The sequence below is a fragment of the Procambarus clarkii genome, chromosome 62, assembly GCF_040958095.1.
Source record: "Procambarus clarkii isolate CNS0578487 chromosome 62, FALCON_Pclarkii_2.0, whole genome shotgun sequence".
Lineage (NCBI taxonomy): Eukaryota > Metazoa > Arthropoda > Malacostraca > Decapoda > Cambaridae > Procambarus > Procambarus clarkii.
Window position 1 is genome coordinate 16739323 of NC_091211.1, and position 19298 is coordinate 16758620.

At 44.7% G+C, this 19298-nt stretch overlaps 1 protein-coding gene across 4 annotated transcripts in view; it reads right to left on the bottom strand.

Annotated features, from left to right (window-relative positions):
• LOC123766446 (phosphatidylinositol 3,4,5-trisphosphate 3-phosphatase TPTE2) overlaps positions 1 to 19298 on the bottom strand; it is a 98236-nt gene that overhangs the window by 20043 nt on the left and 58895 nt on the right. For all 4 annotated transcript variants that reach the window (XM_045755556.2, XM_045755557.2, XM_045755555.2 and 1 more), the window contains 5 exons: positions 15263 to 15418; positions 10145 to 10265; positions 8420 to 8532; positions 803 to 1003; positions 66 to 182 (listed from right to left, as the gene is read on the bottom strand). In XM_045755556.2, the coding sequence (XP_045611512.2) occupies positions 66 to 182; positions 803 to 1003; positions 8420 to 8532; positions 10145 to 10265; positions 15263 to 15418 (708 nt within the window). The remainder of the gene's footprint in view (positions 1 to 65; positions 183 to 802; positions 1004 to 8419; positions 8533 to 10144; positions 10266 to 15262; positions 15419 to 19298) is intronic.

Consider the following 19298-nt stretch of genomic DNA (forward strand, 5'->3'; position numbering starts at 1 on the left):
TTGTGAACTGAGAACAGAGCCAATAGCTTTGACAGCTACTGTTGGAAAATTATTTGGTAACTCACCTGGCCGGATTAGAGGACATGTTCTCCACACACACCGTCACCACAGACAGAATGAAGGTAAACACAACCAGGAAACAATCTAAGGCATTGTGCCATGCTCTGAAGAACACTCGAGGTCTGTTGAGGTAAAGGTAAACTTGTTTATTCAGGTTTGGAAATACTGTATGATAAATATAATATTGCAATGAGTATATCCCGTTTCTGCTTGCAGTCATATTTGAAAAATAGTTTTTATACTCATTTAAACATGCATGTGAATTATCATTATTGATTATTATTGTACTTAAGAAGCATTTAATGCAGATATATGATATCAAGGAAGACAGTACAAGGTTCTGAGAATGACTACAGAAAGGGTGTACAAATACAATATATGATTGGTGTCACATAAAATAAAAATCCCTATTCAGATTCTCTCAAAGTTTTTTTACATTAGTCTCAGATTTAAGATTTGTTATATCAACAGCTTTGCAGCGAAAGAGGATATAAGTGATATTAAAGTGTAGACCTTACCTGATTATTCAGATTAGAGTGAATAATAATTACTTAGTTCACGAGGAACATGTATGTAGGATGAGGATATGCATTAACTTGATGAAGATCTGTGCTGTACATGTAAAACCTAATTTAATCTTATAAGAAAAGCATAGATAGCAAATTTAATAGAGGTACTTTTCACTAACATCTCTTGAAAAACGAATACACAATATTAACAAATTAACAAAAAATTAACTTACCCTAAGCCAAATATCCTTAATGTAACTTCAATCATAAAATATGTAGAGAAGGCAAGGGAGCAGTACTCGATAGGATCATTATTGATGGAGTGGTTGAAGAGATCCACGAAGAGGAGAATCATGTCGATCAAAATCAGCAGTGCTGTCAATAATCGCACTACGAAGTGCTCTACAAAACGCCGAGTACGCCACTGCATATAGCTACATGTAAGGAAAAATAACATTTTACTCTGAGATTATGATATATTATTAGACTGATATACTGTACTTCTAAAGTAGACATAGTATTTTTACAACCTTTCTCTACACCCACAGTTTAGTCTCCACTTCTAACAAAATCACCTGCATGCAATGTTTTAAGTCATTATATCAGCATTCATTCTGAGCTGTAGTGCTTGGTTGCTCTCCAAGGTAAACTCTTACTGGTCCCCTCGGCAGGATTTGGAACAGCAGCAGAGCAGGTCAACACTCTGCACTTGCACAGCAGGAATAATTTAAAATATCCCTGCTGTGTCATATTGGTGTTAAACTAAAGAAACAAAGAAAAAGACTAATCCAGTCCAGAATGACCTCCAGAAAGTTCATTTTGCCATACTCAAAGACTTTCCAAACCACACAGTTTGAATATATGACATAAAAGAATATAAAAAGAAAGAATGCATATAGAAAAACATGTAATGGACATACCCATGACAGCAGAAGCCAACACAGCAGGCCCAGGGCTAAGAAGCAGATGGACTTCAGACAAAAATGAGGTAACCCAGTGTCATGCAGTGCTGGCAAGGAAGAGAAACATCTAGCAGGTAGCAGGCCACCAACACAAATGGACATGTTAGAGAAAAATGCTGCCAAAGTAGTATAATTGCCGAGGCCATGAGCTCTGAGATAGACATAGCTTAATTTGACCACCTGATAAAAGATCTGGCAGATCTGGGTTTCTGAACAAGGATCCATAGAAAGGAGATTAAGAAACAAGCAGAGGAAAAAAAACCCCTTGTACCTAACAAAGAGCTCCTAATAACTGTTGTAGGAAAGTGTGTAATGTATGCTAGACCTCACGAACAACACCTGAACAACCATGGGATGGCTTCCTTGGTTGTTCAAGCCTGATGCAAGGTTAAAACCTATCCCTTGTCCCTAAACACAAGGATCAATGCATCCTGCACAAGGTTTGCAGCTCTCTCACCCTGCTGCTAGAAGCTAAAGCTAAGAAGCCTTGAATATACTTAATAAAAAGAGGCACTCAGAGCTGAGGAAATACAGCATAGGAATTCTAAAATTCGATCTAGAGTCCATATCATCTAAAGAGGACCATTAGCAATCCACTAATAAAAGAATTTTATAAATGGAGGGCTAATGTTCTAAATGCTCTGGCCAATTTTACAAAGAAGCAGAAGCTAAGTCTAAACCAAACCTAAGCAAGAGAGGCACCAACACAGCTGACCAATGAGAAGCAACAGTATAAGATAATGATCCATAAAAAAACCAGCATAGAATGTAATGAAACACCATTTTCTGGGGGAGACCTGGAGACTCCTCGGAGGTATACCAGGCTGATGTGAATATATTAGACTATAGCAACAGTCAATTGATGGAGTTCTTAGCCTACCTTGGACCATGAGCCAGAACCTGGCCCCCTCAGAGAGGCACGAGGAGCAATGGCCTATAAACACCCCCATGTAGTTGGAAGCAGTCTATGTCTGCCATCTACCAGGTCAGGCACCCAGAAAGGTAGGAATCCCAAAACAATCTACAGCTGGTTAAAAATTTCAAACCATAAGCCAAATGAGCAGGCAGAACTCTCCAATCAGAAAACAAGCAAACAAGCATGATGTCACCACAGCCGCTGCGCTGATGTCTGCGCAGCTTCCCCCTCCCTGAGAGGGGAAAGGGGAAGCCTCAGACCTCCTGCACCGGCTATCCAACCCCAGTTCAGAGCCTGAATATCAAAAATGCAAAAAAAAAACACAGACCAGAGGGAGGAAGGGAGGGATGCTGGGGAGCCTCTGGGTCTCACCCAAAAAATGGCATTTCATTACATCTAACGCTGGTTTTCTGTGGAGAGCCCCTTTGGCTCCCCGGAGCTACTTAACCAAAAATAAAGTAAAAGAGGGACTTACCCGAGAAGCGGCTGCCACTCTCCTCAACTCAAAGTTGTTACAACTAGCCGCAACCTGTGACCCAAGGTTACACAAGCCTGAGAAGGGCCAGGAACAATAACGAGGTACCGTGCAGCCAGGAACAATAATGAGGTACCGTGTAGCCAGGAACAATAATGAGGTACCATGCAGTCAGGAACAATAACAAGGTACCGTGCAGCCAGGAACAATAACGAGGTACCGTGTAGCCAGGAACAATAATGAGGTACCATGCAGTCAGGAACAATAACGAGGTATCGAGCGGCCAGGACCCTGTTCAATCTCCTAAAACCCCGTGCCCGAATGTCAGCCCAGGACATATTACCAAAAACAGCAGCCAAAGCCATGAACTTACGAATGTCCCCAGCATGGGGATAGACCGCAGGCTAGCTGGACCGAATAATCCTGCAGACAACCTGGGAGACACATGCCCTGAAACAGGAAAGAAGGGAAACTGGGTCAACCCAAAGCGTGTCCCCTGCCACAGAGGCCGTGACATGCAAGTAACGGCAAAGAGCTGCAACCAGACACAAAGCATGATGCACCCCTGGCTGAACCAACCAAGCATCAACAACCCTAGGACCCCTCTGGAAAACAGCAGTCTCATTCTTCGCTAGAAAAGAAGGTGATGGCTGCAAACAAACTGATCACCAGGACCGAAAGAGCAGAAACCCCTGCTCTTTCATTTAATTTTAATGCCGGAGAAGAGTAAGAAGCTCCCGACCTGACCCCCCAGAGGCCAATGCCAACAAGAAAAGAGCCCTAGAAATACAGTCATGAACTGAAGGGGCCACCACAAACCGAGGAGAAGAGAAAAGAGAGCACCCGGTCCAACGACCAGGACAGCTCAGGCAGAGCACATGAGCAGGCCAGAGGTGAAACAATGTGCGAGAAAGCTTGTGGAACAGAACAGAAGTGACATCCACCCCGAAAGCAAGCTGAAGCGGCTCCACCAGCGCCGCACGATACGAGGCGACAGTATTCGGCATAAGATGACAGTCCTGAAACAACCAAGAAAGAAAGGACAAAACAACCCGATTAGAAATCAAAGAGAACCTACGAAGAATCAAGAAGTGCCGAAAGGACTGCCAGGAAACTTCATACTGCCGCCGAGATGACACTCGCAGGTGGGACACCATCAATGAAGCCACCTGATCACCATACAAGTGGTGATAGAAACCAAGGCTGGACCAGCCACCATGGGGCCAACAGGACTACTCTTCCCTGGTAAGTCTCTAAGCGAGCCAGGACCCAGAGCAACATCCGAACCGGGGGAAAGAGTTACAGGTAACCCCACCTCAACCAGTCTAGTTGAAAGGCATCGACCCCAACGGCCTTGCAGTTGGGGAAGGGCACCGCATATACTAGAAGATACCTCGACCACGCCAATGTGAAGAGGTCCACCCAGCCAAGCACCCAAATATCTGGCAAAACCAACGGAACGAGTCGGCGTCGACCGTCCATTCCACGGACAGGGGGATGAAACAAAACAGGCCATCAGCCAGGATGTTGGACACTTAATGGATATGAACCACCAGGAGAGCCAAACCCTGAGAACTCGGCAGATAAGTCACCCGAAACGACCAGCTCCAAAGAGCCAAGGGCCACATCGAACCTCCACAGTTCAGACAATGAACCCAGCGACACGAACCCTCCAAAGCTAAAACCACACTGCCGCGAACTCCCGCACTGTACTGTGAGCCCAAAGGAAGGACAGACCCCCACCGACCCTGGGCGGCCTGGTGAGCGCTGTTCATAAAGCCTCAGACGAGAGCCAATGCATCCGTGAACACATCGAAGGAGGGCTCGGGTAGGCACCACCGCACTGAACCCCAAAAACCCAAAGAGGAAGCCGGCGATGCAACAGCTGACGCAAGGCCCCCGATGTCTGAACCCAGCGATTGCGAGAGTGGCAGACGGGATGCCTCCAAAGGAACCAGAACAGCAGCCGAAGTCAGATCCAACCAAACGGGTAGAACAGCACAGCGAAGTTCAGGTTCCTGCATAGCTGCTTGAGCAACCAATGAGTGACCAGGGTGCCCCCAAAAACAGCCGAAGGCAGGCTCGCAGCTGCAGCAACCCTGCGGAAGGGAGAGACAAAGAAGCGGTTCGAGAGTCCCCATACAAGACCCAGCCAAGTTCGAACTTGAGAGGGAACCAAATTGGACTTCCTCCAGTTCACCAAGAACCCGAACTCAGCGAGCTGCGAAAGAACCAAATCTCTGGCAAGCAGACACGTGGACTGTCTGGGAGCCCAGATCAGTCAGTCATCAAGGTAAGCCAGAACCCGAACCCATAACAGATGCAAACGGGTTATCACGGCCAGGGTAAGGCGTGTGAAAACACAAGGAGCCAGATTCAAGCTGAAGGGAAGGCAACGAAAGCGGTAAACATGCCATACCACGACAAAACCGAGCCAGTTCCTGAATCCCGGATGAATTTGGATGTGCCAATACGCATCCTTGAGGTCCAGAGACACTATCCAAGCATCCGGTTCCAAAAGAAGCTGGACCTGGGAAACGAGGGGCAAAAGACCCAGGGGTTCAGTTGGGACAAGTCCAGAATGAACCGCAGGTCCGCACAGTTCCATTACAGAACTGGAAACAGGCGGGAAACCCACCTGAGGGATGCGGTCGTTTCGAGCATGCCCAAGCGAATCCACTCCAGGATGATCCGACAGAGAGCAGGAGAAGAGGCTTGCCCCACCAGCTCTGAAAACCTTGAAGGAGGAGGAGCCACCCAACGCCACTGCAGGCCGGAGGAAATGAATTGAAAAGCCCACAAATCGTGGGACCAGGAGCGAGAAAAATGTGCGAGCCTCCCCCACATCGCCTCGTCAACTGGGCGAACTGCAAAAGTACCAACGCCCCTTATGAGAGCCTGACCGACACTCAGAGCGAGCACTGCGCCGACCAGACATTGACAGCTCCGCAGGAGGGGCCGGCCCCGAATCTGGCACTACTGGATTACAATGACCAAAGGAGCCTCGAGCCCTGGTACGACCCTTCCGGGCAGGTTTGAAAAATTTAGAAAAAGAAGTGGTATCCATAGTGTTGCGAGGCATGGGGAGGCAGCAAGCTGAGACAAACCAGTCGCTGAACGATTTATTGAAGAATTTAAAGAATTTGCAGAGGCTGAGGGATACCTACCGCAACAAGTGTTTAATTGTGACGAAACAGGACTGTTCTGGAAAAAACTGCCTAAGAGGACATACATTACCAAGGAGGAAAAATCCTTGCCCGGACACAAGCCCATGAATGATAGGTTTACGCTTGTGCTGTGTTCAAATGCGAGTGGCGATTTGAAAATTAAACCCTTGCTAGTGTATCATTCTGAAAATCCAAAGGTTTTCAAACAGTATAAAGTGCAGAAAACCCAAATGTGTGTAATGTGGAAGACTAATAAAAAGGCATGGATGACTAGGATTCTTTTTCGGAGTGGGTGAATGAAGTGCTGTGCCATGCCATAGAAAAATATCTGCAGGAGAAGCATTTGCCACTCAAGGCCCTGCTTCTCCTCGACAATGCTCCTGCTCATCCTCCAGGATTGGAAGATGAATTGATGCACAGATACAGTAAATTTCCCACATAAAGTTCCTTCCTCCTAACACCACTCCTCTAATTCAGCCTATGGACCAGAAAATCATAGCGAATTTTAAGAAACTGTATGAAAGGGCACATTTCCGGAAATGTTTTGAAGTGACTGAAGCCACAAACCTCACTCTCAAAGAGTTCTGGAAAGACCATTTTAACATTTGTAGTTCTTTAAAACTCATTGACAAAACCTGGCAAGAAGTGACTCAAAGAACCCTGATCTCTGGCTGGAGAAAATTGTGGCCTGAATGTGTGACAGAACTAGGCTTTGAGGGATTTGAGCTTGTAAATGATGCGCCTATTGTTGAGGAAATTGTTACTCTGGGCTGGCAAATGGGCTTGGAATGGGATGGTAATTACCTAAGTGTAATTACCTAAGTGTAGTTACAGGATGAGAGCTACGCTCGTGGTGTCCCGTCTTCCCAGCACTCTTTGTCATATAACGCTTTGAAACTACTGACGGTCTTGGCCTCCACCACCTTCTCACTTAACTTGTTCCAACCGTCTACCACTCTATTTGCGAAGGTGAATTTTCTTATATTTCTTCGGCATCTGTGTTTAGCTAGTTTAAATCTATGGCCTCTTGTTCTTGAAATTCCAGGTCTCAGGAAGTCTTCCCTGTCGATTTTATCAATTCCTGTTACTATTTTGTACGTAGTGATCATATCACCTCTTTTTCTTCTGTCTTCTAGTTTTGGCATATTTAATGCTTCTAACCTCTCCTCGTAGCTCTTGCCCTTCAGTTCTGGGAGCCACTTAGTAGCATGTCTTTGCACCTTTTCCAGTTTGTTGATGTGCTTCTTAAGATATGGGCACCACACAACAGCTGCATATTCTAGCTTTGGCCTAACAAAAGTCATGAACAATTTCTTTAGTATATCGCCATCCATGTATTTAAATGCAATTCTGAAGTTAGAAAGCATTGCATAGGCTCCTTGGTGATGATGTGGAGGAGTTGGTGGAAGAACACAACGAAGAACTAACCACCGAAGAACTCCAAGCCCTTCAAAAGGAACTGCAAGACGACCCAGCTGATGATGTTTCTCCAGTGGAGGAGGATGAGGCAGTAGTGAATGTCCCTTCTGCAGAAATTAAGGTGTGTCAGATGTGGGAAGAGATTCAAACTTTTATTGAAAAGACTCACCCAGAGAAAGCTGTAGTAGGCCGTTGCCTTATTCTTTTCAATGACAATGTGATGCCTTACTACAGAGACAGCTTGCGAAGAAGGGAAAAACAAGCTTCCATGGACAGATTTGTTGTGAGAAAATCGAGCAGTGAGCCACAACCAGGACCTAGTGGTACTCAGGCAAAACGTGCCAGGGTGTACACACCAGAAAGGTCCTCACTGCCTGATGTTATAATGGAAGGGGACTCCCCTTCCAAACAGTAACACCTCTCCTCCTCCCCCCTCCTCACCATCTTTCATATGCCTACAGCATGCAACAAGGGTAAGTAATAACTTGAACATAGTTTTGTAGGTTTATTTAGATAAATTAGGTATAAAATTTAGTTTGAAGTGGGGATTTTTGGGGTAGTCAGGAACGGATTAATTCATTTCCCATTATTTCTTATGGGGAAATTAGCTTCGGAATACGAGTTTTCAGAATACGAGCTGTCTCCAGGAATGGATTAAACTCTTAAACCGAGGTACCACTGTGTAATAATAATAATAATAATAATAATAATAATATTTCAGTAATAAAATATGCATACATAAGTACATATACAGAGGTATATTTGAAGGTACAGTATAGTTTAGAAACTAAGGAGTATACTCGTTTAATTTCTATGTGAAACAGAACGTATTCCTAAAACTGTGCTAAACAAGAGAACTTGTATATCATCAGTTACCTTTGTTAAACAAAATTGTATCATAACTGACTCACTAGAGATTGCAGCCTGGAACTGGAGGATTAGATGGGTCGACGAAACCCATCTCTATCTCTAGCTCATGCTGGTCTGCATCATACTCCAGGAACTTGGTTGTCCTTTGCCACACCTGCAAAAACAACATATACACTTATATATACAGTATTTATATGTAAAATAGTATAATACATCACATTACTGCATAGCATGTGTAGTGCTATACTTTGACTCTATACCTAAATAATGATGAGAGTATATGTCACAACCAATTTAAAGATGCACAATGTCAGCCTTCATCCACTGCTTTTCATGACAGTTACTGTATTGTCCCTTGGTTCTACAAAGTGGTTTGTTGAATGTGAAACTGTTGTCCCCTCTTATGTGTTATATTTGACCTTTTAAAGAAGTGGTTTGAATTAATATTGTAATGTTAGATGCTATGGTGATACAATCATACAGTATGGTAATTTTAGATATTGATACTGTTTGGCTACTACATTGGTTGATGTTTGGAACAGTACGGCATCATGACAAGTGGAGTTATAAGATGATGCTGATGGTGCCATTTATTTATTTATTTATATATACATATATACAAGAAGGTACATTGGGTTTATGAGAGTACATAGAATTAAAGTTTTTACATTATTGTAAAGCCACTAACACACATAGCGTTTCAGGCAAGTCCTTACTCTAACAGATAATTTTAAGTACGTAGGTAATTTGTAGCAAACCCCCCCCCCTCTCTCTCTCTCTCTCTCTCTCTCTCTCTCTCTCTCTCTCTCTCTCTCTCTCTCTCTCTCTCTCTCTCTCTCTCTCTCTCTCTCTCTCTTTCTCTCTCTCTCTCTCTCTCTCTCTCCTGATAACAGCACCCAAATGACAGTGTGTTCTCAGGGGGTATGTATCTTTGTGGTAACACTTCAAAATGCACTATGTAATTAGTACATATTGCATTAATTGGTTATTGAACTTCCTATCCTTGGTTTGGTTATGTTTAAGGTAGGTTGGCTTTGGTTTGGTTAGATTAGGTTGCTTTAATACTTTGCTTTGCTTGCTCCTATACTTTAAAAGTGTAATTCATCCTCACACATTGGAAAACATGAAATTTTGAAATGCAAGAGTATCCCCTAAAATTTTACATAAAAGAAAATCTTGGCATATTAAAGAAAACATGTATAGGTCTCTGTCTTTTTTTAAACCCTCAAAGTATACTAGAAAATGAGTTATAACTTGAGAATAATTTCTTTATGATAGAGGTTCACTTGGCAGTTTATCAGTAGACTATTATTGAAACCTTAGTAACCCTTCAGAGCATCACAAAAATCTAGATAATTATTCAGGTGGTTTAACAAGAGATGCTCGGGCCAGATTCACGAAGCAGTTACGCAAGCACTTACGAACCTGTCCATCTTTTCTCAATCTTTGGCGGCTTTGTTTACAATTATTAAACAGTTAATGAGCTCCGAAGCACCAGGAGGCTGTTTATAACAATAACAACCGTTGATTGGGAAGTTTTCATGCTGGTAAACTGTTTAATAAATGTAACCAAAGCTGTCAAAGATTGAGGAAAGATGTACACGTTCGTAAGTACTTGCGTAACTGCTTCGTGAATCCGGGTTGAAGGGTCTCTCAGTACAATCACTTTAGCCTAAGAACAGGCTGTGAAAGGGCCCAAATTTTTTTTTTAAATTCATTTAAATTCAAATTGAATTTTAAATTCAAATTAAATTCAGTAAGTTTACCTGTTTTTGTTCGTCCTCATCATCAGTAAGGCTTCCTGAAGTCTCTTTCTCTTCATTTTGACTCAGGTCCTTCGAGCTACCCATCTCGCTAATTTGGATGACATCATGATGGTTTGTTTGGCTGTAATGGATATGTAAAATGTTCTTTAACAAGCACCAGTTTTCTTTACTCACACACCTATATCTATCTAATCACCCCCCCCCCCTTCCTCCCTCCCAACACACAAAATATAACAAATATAATAATATAAAGTTCTCTTTTTGCAAAGAATGGAAGATTGTTGGAGCAATTATTTTTTTAAGCGAGGAGGAGGTAAATGCCAAAACCATTGGTACTGTAGTTCCAAAGCACCATATGACAAAGAGTACTGGGAAGATGGGACTCCATTAACATAACTCTCTTCCTGTAACTATACTGCAGTAATTAGTGTACTCAGGTAATTACACACACAAAATGGGGCACACGCACTAGGGGACACAGGTGAAAATTGAGTGCCCAAATGAGCCATAGAGACGTTAGAAAGAATTTGTTCAGTGTCAGAGTAGTAGACAAATGGAATGCACTAGGCAGTGATGTGGTGGAGGCTGACTTCATACACAGCTTCAAGTATAGATATGATAGAGCCCAGTAGGCTCAGAAACCTGTACACCAGTTGATTGACGGTTGAGAGGCGGGACCAAAGAGTCAGAGCTCAACCCCCGCAAGCACAATTAGGTAAGTACACACACACACACGTCTATAGGCAACTTAGCAAGTTCTTTAATGAATATGATTGGGAAGATTTGTTAGACAAATTTACCTGAGAGCCACTAACACTAGTGGCCTCGACGAGGACGGGAAGCCGGCGGCTTGTCAAAGGTCCTCCGCATTTATCCTGATGATCTTTTCCAGTTGTATTTTAAAATGTAAGAGTTTTGGTATCAACTTCTGTAGGTAGGCGGTTCCATGGGTTTATAATCCTATGGGTGAAAAAGCATCTCCTGTTCTTTCCAACATTGTGGCTTGTTGAGCTTGAAACCGTTGCTCCTCGTTTGTGTTACATCTGATCATCTTTTGAAGAAATGGTCCGTATCAACATCCTCAAATTTGTTCAGTAGTTTAAGTTTCTATGAGATCCGCCCTGTCATGCCTGGTTTGTTGTGCTGTTAGCTCTGTGGCCCTCAACCGTTAGTGGTACGAGAGTTGACTTGGCTCTGAAATTATTTTTGTTGCCCTTTCTCCAAAAGGGCAATATCTACATAGCTTTCTTGAAGTAGTGCCGGACCAACGGGGCTGTGTTGCACGTTCTCCAAAGCCGCTGTGTCCTGAAGATGAGATCTCTGTGCTTGGCTACAGTAATCCTGATGGAGGCGCACCAGAGATTTATACAACTGAATCACTACCTTCTTTTCCTTCAAATGAAAGGTACGCTTAATTATTCAAAGGGTTTGACAATGAGATAGATGTACTAATGAAATACATCCTGAAGTCTCTCTGGATCCCTGATGATGATTCCACGTTGTTGTAGATTCAGCTACTGGGAAGAAAAAGTTCCAAGTAGCACGGGCTATGGTGAGCCCTTAGTGGACTTACCTGGCACAGGAGCGGGGCTGTAACTAAATGGATGATGATTGATGATTGATTGATGAAGAGCAAGCCATCCAAGAGGTGGCACGGGCATGAATAGCCTGTAATGGTTCGGGATGATGATCCATGTAGCACGGGCTATGGTGAGCCCGTAATTTCACCATCGTGAACCCGAATCATTGTTGATGATTCGTTGTTGTTGTTATAGATTCAGCTACTCGGAACAAGTTCCAAGTAGCACGGGCTATGGTGAGCCCGTAACTTACCTGGCACAGGAGCAGGGCAAGAAGAACGGGCTATGGTTAGCCCCGCCCAATGGTTGATGCTTGATTGATTGATTGATAAAGATTTAGCCACCCAAGAGGTGGCACGGGCATGAATAGCCCGTAAATGGTACAATTTTTTTTTCTCAGTAGGTTGATGCTTCGCTATCGACTGCTTATATTACCAATCCACACCTCATCTGATCATCCTCTAGCAGGTTTGGGAGAGGTATTAATTGTAATTAGTGAACCAAGTAGAATTAACAGACCCATCTCATTATCAGCACTTAAGCTAATGAGAATATGGAGCAAATATGTTACAGACATAATATACTTCCTAAATAACTCCCCCCCCCCCTCCCAGGGGATGAAAGAAGAATGCAACAGAAATATGATCAGCCTCCACAAGCACAACTAGGTGACAGCCACAAGGATTTGACAGGAAAGAAACAGTTGGGTTAATTTATCTCCACCTAAAAGGTACTTTTGTCAGTCTCAATGAGAGGTAGTTCTGGAAGCTGGAATATTCTGAACTTTAAAGAACACCTTAAAAGAACACTTGTGTTTTTTTACAACTTTAAAGAACACAAAGACAGGAAGACTTCCAACATACCTTGAGGTTACCTTGAGGTGCTTCCGGGGCTTAGCGTCCCCGCGGCCCGGTCGTCGACCAGGCCTTTTGTACATGGGTACAAAAATTCTAACCCAAATGATTGCGGTAAGGAGAGGTACTGTATGAGGCTGAGGAACTGCTACCAGTGGAGTACCATTGGTCGTTCCAGTTCCAGCACAAGTAGAACTGGATATGAACAAATCCACAAGGGCCGTGACGAGGATTCGAACCTGCGTCCGGGAGCATCCCAGACAAGGGCAGGTTCGAATCCTCGTCACGGCCCTTGTGGATTTGTTCATTTGATGCATCACGTTAGTGTGTGATCTCTGTGTGCGTAAAACTGTATATGTTCATTGTCTATATAAACGATCTACCAGAAGGAAAACAATTACGGGCTCACCATAGCCCGTGCTACATGGACACTTCGTCCTGAGTGGCTAAATCTTTAACAACAAACAAAGGAATACATAAATATATGATCATGTTTATCATGTTTGCTGACGATGCTAAGCTACTAGGGAAGATAAAGAGACTTAAAGGAGTGTCATACTCTTCAAGATGATCTGGACAAAATAAATTAATTGAGCAATACTTAGCAGATAGAAGTCAATATCAATAAATGCCACGTTAGGGAATGTGGAATAGGAGAAAATATGCTACACACAACCTACAAATTATGTGAAAAGGCATTCAAGAATTTGAACAAAGAGAGAGATTTGGGAGCAGTTCTGGATAGCAAATTGTTACCAGAGGTGTATGTATATATGTATACGTATGTATATGTACATGTATATATTTAACATTAATAATTTTGTAACTAGCGTCAAAAGATTGTTATTTGCTTAGCTAAACGAACTAGAGGGTTCAGTTCCTGAACCGATTATGTTCCTCTGTAACCCTTTACACCACCGCCCACGGGATGGGTATGGGGTGCATAATAAAGAAAGAAATTGAATTGGACCACATAGAGGACATTGTGCGAGGAGTCTACGGCACGCTGCCCAACCTTACAATTGTATATAAATACCTAGATGGGGAAATATTACAGAAATGGTTTAAGACTTAGTGAGACCAAGATTGGAATATGCAGCGGTTGTATGGTAGGGGGCACCAGCAAACCTCCAACCGGATGTAAATTAGGTCGTTCACTGGGCTACAGAAAATAATATGGTGTTTAACGAAGAATAGTCTCCAGCATGCGCTACGGAAAAAAATGAAAATATAACAACGGAAACCACGTACAAAACTCAGGCAAATCATAACATAGAACGAAAAGGCAATGTAAAGGATCTGGGTGTACTCATGTCGGAAGACCTTATCTTTAAAGAACACAATAAAGTAGCCGTCACAACTGCAAGAAAAATGACAGGTTGGATAACAAGAACTTTTCACACTAGAGATGCTATACCGATGATGATACTCTTCAAGACGCTAGTGCTCTCTAGAGTGGAGTACTGCTGCACAATGACAGCCCCTTTCAAAGCTGGAGAAATTGCTGACCTGGAGAGCGTGCAGAGATCCTTTACTGCTAGAATCCACTCAGTAAAACATCTAAACTATTGGGACCGACTAAAGAGCCTAAATCTGTATTCTCTTGAGCGCAGGCGGGAGAGATACATAATAATTTACACGTGGAAAATATTAGAGGGGCTGGTCCCAAACCTGCACACAGAAATAACATCACATGAGACCAGAAGGCATGGCAGGATGTGCAGAATACCCCCGTTGAAAAGCAGAGGTGCAACAGGTACTCTGAGAGAGAACTCTATAAACATCAGAGGCCAGAGACTGTTCAACACGCTTCCGCTACACATAAGGGGCATAACTGGCAGACCCCTCACAGTGTTCAAGAGAGAACTATCAACATCAGAGGCCCGAGACTGTTCAACACACTTCCACTACACATAAGGGACATAACTGGCCGACCCCTCACAGTGTTCAAGAGAGAACTATCAACATCAGAGGCCCGAGACTGTTCAACACGCTTCCACTACACATAAGGGGCATAACTGGCCGACCCCTCACAGTGTTCAAGAGAGAACTATCAACATCAGAGGCCCGAGACTGTTCAACACGCTTCCGCTACACATAAGGGGCATAACTGGCCGATCCTTCACAGTGTTCAAGAGAGAACTATCAACATCAGAGGCCCGAGACTGTTCAACACGCTTCCGCTACACATAAGGGGCATAACTGGCCGATCCTTCACAGTGTTCAAGAGAGAACTATCATAGCGTTTCGGGCGTTTTCTATGTAGAAAATAGTCATGGGAACTGATACAGAAGAATTCTTGAAGCTTGCAGCCTTAAGAGTAAGATGTCACAGGTTCAAGCTACGATTACCTTGAGGGTTATCTTGAGATAATTTCGGGGCTTAGCGTCCCCGCGGCCCGGTCCTCGACCGGGCCTCCTTTTTGTTACACCCCCCCTAGGAAGCAGTCATTAGCAGCTGTCTAACTCCCAGGAACCTATTTACTGCTAGGTAACAGAGGCATTAGGATGAAAAAAAAAAAAACATTTTGCCCATTTATCTCCGCCTTCACCGGGGATCGAACCCGGAACCTCAGGACTACGCATCCCAGGCGCTGTCCACTCAGCTGTCAGACGGATAACAAAGTTGTGAAAAAAAAGGTGCGCTGAGAACGGGTCGATTGGCGGCCACATGCTTGACCTTACCTGTCTGAGGCTGCATAAATATGTCCATTTTGGTGCAGATTAAGTTGAGAAGGGTCGATGGCCTGGCCGCGGGTGGGGGAGGTGGCGGCCACCCCGCCTGTAGCCTCATCCCGGGCCGCCCCGGGCATCTCATTGTCAAACTTCTCGTACCGAATTCTGAAAATAATGATAAATATTCTTATTTTATCCGTCGAAGCTTCAAAAGGACACATGTAGAAAACTTGTAATAATGGTATACTGAGTATACTATAATAATGGTATACTGAGAAGATCAGTAGCAGCCATGGCGAGGATTCGAACCTATGTGTTGAAATTGAAATAAGTTTATTGAGGTAAAATACACACCAAGGGATGAGGTAGCTGCAGCTATTCTCACCCCGTTCAGTACAACGTGTTAATACATACATAGACACACATCACAAACAATAAACATATTACCAAACATTCTGAGAGATAAACATCTACATTTCCTTACTGTGTGTTGGGTATGCTAAGTAGCGCTCATTGACACATCACGTTAATGTGATTTCTTGGTACAATGGAAAACATTATTTGTCAGATATGGATGCTGTTCTTAAAAGATTTCCCCATTTAGCACCCGCAAGATAACGTAAGATTTTAAGGGTTGACGAATGTTACTCTTCTTGTGTTATAAGCTGTTCACTTGAGACAGTTAAGCAAGTCCCAGCTGTGTCTGGGTACAAGTGACAGGATGAACAACCCAGCGGGTTTTCTTCCTATTGGGGAATGTTGTACATGCTGCTATGGCGGTGTGTCCACTCACAAGATGAGTGACGCTGCCCAATACTGTCACTATGGCGGTGTGTCCACTCACAGGATGAGTGGCGCTGCCCAATACTGTCACTATGGCGGTGTGTCCACTCACAGGATGAGTGACGCTGCCCAATACTGTCACTAGGCGGTGTGTCCACTCACAGGATGAGTGGCGCTGCCCAATACTGTCACTAGGCGGTGTGTCCACTCACAGGATGAGTGGCGCTGCCCAATACTGTCACTAGGCGGTGTGTCCACTCACAGGATGAGTGACGCTGCCCAATACTGTCACCATGGCGGTGTGTCCACTCACAGGATGAGTGACGCTGCCCAATACTGCCACTATGGCGATGTGTCCACTCACAGGATGAGTGGCGCTGCCCAATACTGTCACTATGGCGGTGTGTCCACTCACAGGATGAGTGACGCTGCCCAATACTGTCACTATGGCGGTGTGTCCACTCACAGGATGAGTGGCGCTGCCCAATACTGTCACTATGGCGGTGTGTCCACTCACAGGACGAGTGGCGCTGCCCAATACTGTCACTATGGCGGTGTGTCCACTCACAGGATGAGTGGCGCTGCCCAATACTGTCACTAGGCGGTGTGTCCACTCACAGGATGAGTGACGCTGCCCAATACTGTCACCATGGCGGTGTGTCCACTCACAGGATGAGTGACGCTGCCCAATACTGCCACTATGGCAGTGTGTCCACTCACAGGATGAGTGGCGCTGCCCAATACTGTCACTATGGCGGTGTGTCCACTCACAGGATGAGTGGCGCTGCCCAATACTGTCACTATGGCGGTGTGTCCACTCACAGGATGAGTGGCGCTGCCCAATACTGTGACTATGGCGGTGTGTCCACTCACAGGATGAGTAACGCTGCCCAATACTGTCACTATGGCGGTGTGTCTACTCACAGGATGAGTGGCGCTGCCCAATACTGTCACTATGGTGGTGTGTCCACTCACAGGATGAGTGGCGCTGCCCAATACTGTCACTATGGCGGTGTGTCCACTCACAGGATGAGTGACGCTGCCCAATACTGTCACTAGGCGGTGTGTCCACTCACAGGATGAGTGGCGCTGCCCAATACTGTCACTATGGTGATGTGTCCACTCACAGGATGAGTGACGCTGCCCAATACTGTCACTAGGCGGTGTGTCCACTCACAGGATGAGTGGCGCTGCCCAATACTGTCACTATGGCGGTGTGTCCACTCACAGGATGAGTGGCGCTGCCCAATACTGTCACTATGGTGGTGTGTCCACTCACAGGATGAGTGGCGCTGCCCAATACTGTCACTATGGCGGTGTGACCACTCACAGGATGAGTGACGCTGCCCAATACTGTCACTATGGCGGTGTGACCACTCACAGGATGAGTGACGCTGCCCAATACTGTCACTATGGCGGTGTGTCCACTCACATGATGAGTGGCGCTGCCCAATACTGTCACTATGGCGGTGTGTCCACTCACAGGATGAGTGACGCTGCCCAATACTGTCACTATGGCGGTGTGACCACTCACAGGATGAGTGACGCTGCCCAATACTGTCACTATGGCGGTGTGACCACTCACAGGATGAGTGACGCTGCCCAATACTGTCACTATGGCGGTGTGTCCACTCACATGATGAGTGGCGCTGCCCAATACTGTCACTATGGCGGTGTGTCCACTCACAGGATGAGTGACGCTGCCCAATACTGTCACTATGGCGGTGTGTCCACTCACAGGATGAGTGACGCTGCCCAATACTGTCACTATGGCGGTGTGTCCACTCACAGGATGAGTGACGCTGCCCAATAAACTCGACCCTATCCACTAAAGACATACACTATCCTAGAGTTCCTAGGTCAATACAATAACTTCCTCACAAGACAATTCACATAAATGTCATATTTTGACCATGTCAATGATCTGAATCAGGGTAGTTAATTAATAAATCATTAGAGACAGCAGCCAGAGTGCCAGAGTCGTGGAAGGTTGCTAATGTGGTACCAGTTTTCAAGAAAGTTCTAAAGAATTCTTGGAATTCTGAATTCTTGAATTCTGGAACCTCAAAAACATTAAGAGGTCACAGAATTAAACTTTTATAGTGAAAAACATGTAAATAAATAAGTCTGCAGAAAGAACATTAGAAAGTTCACTTCTGCAAAGAGTGGTAGACGGTTGGGAGAAGGTGGTGGAGGCCAAGACCGTCAGTAGTTGCAAAGCGTTATATGACAGAGTATCTTGAGGTTATCTTGAGATGATTTTGGGGCTTTAGTGTCCCCGCGGCCCGGTCCTCGACCAGACCTCCACCCCCAGGAAGCAGCCCGTGACAGCTGACTAACACCCAGGTACCTATTTTACTGCTAGGTAACAGGGGTATAGGGTGAAAGAAACTCTGCCCATTGTTTCTCGCCGGCGGCTGGGATCGAACCCAGGACCACAGGATCACAAGTCCAGTGTGCTGTCCGCTCGGCCGACCGGCTCCCTGAGGTATTGGGAAGACGGGACACCACGAGCGTAGCTCTCATCCTGTAACTACACTTAGGTGTAATTACCTAATACAATCACTTGACAAAGGTGAACGCTGATCAGCTGACGGTAATACTTGACACACACACATGTGACTTCACACTTCCAAAACAAATTAAAAACTCCCGAATTCCTCACAACTCTTGCATAGGGCAGTGACTTGTATGTCACGACAACTGATGCAGTTTGTGTAAGTGTAATGTGATGAATATTAATATAAATTATTAAGATCAGACCCAATAGTCGACCGTTGTTTGAATTCCTGTATTGCTTTACTTCTTGTGTTCCCCAGGTGGCAATACCTGGCACAGGTGTGTGTACAGTCCCACATGTTGGCCCCCCCCCCCCTCCACACACATTAGATCACCCACCACTTGCGTCATACTAACCCAGATCAAACATGGCTTCGCTATTATTTATAATTTGTTTCATATTGTTGCTATAATCAAATAACAAGTTCAGTTCGATATATTAGGAAGAGCTACTAATATAACGCTCGAATATAGTCTTTCACCAACAAGCTCAACCAGTCACAATGTAGAACAAAACACAAGATGGTTTTTCACTCACGGGACAATAATGTCATGGAATGGCAACACTGCCGACGCCGCAGATGCCCAGGAATTACTACAAATTCAGCTGGAAACAATCCTCAGGAATAATGGCGACCTCTGATAAGCCGCCGGCTTCCTGTCGTCGTCGAGGTAACTAGAGATGGTGGCCCCAGGTCTAGGC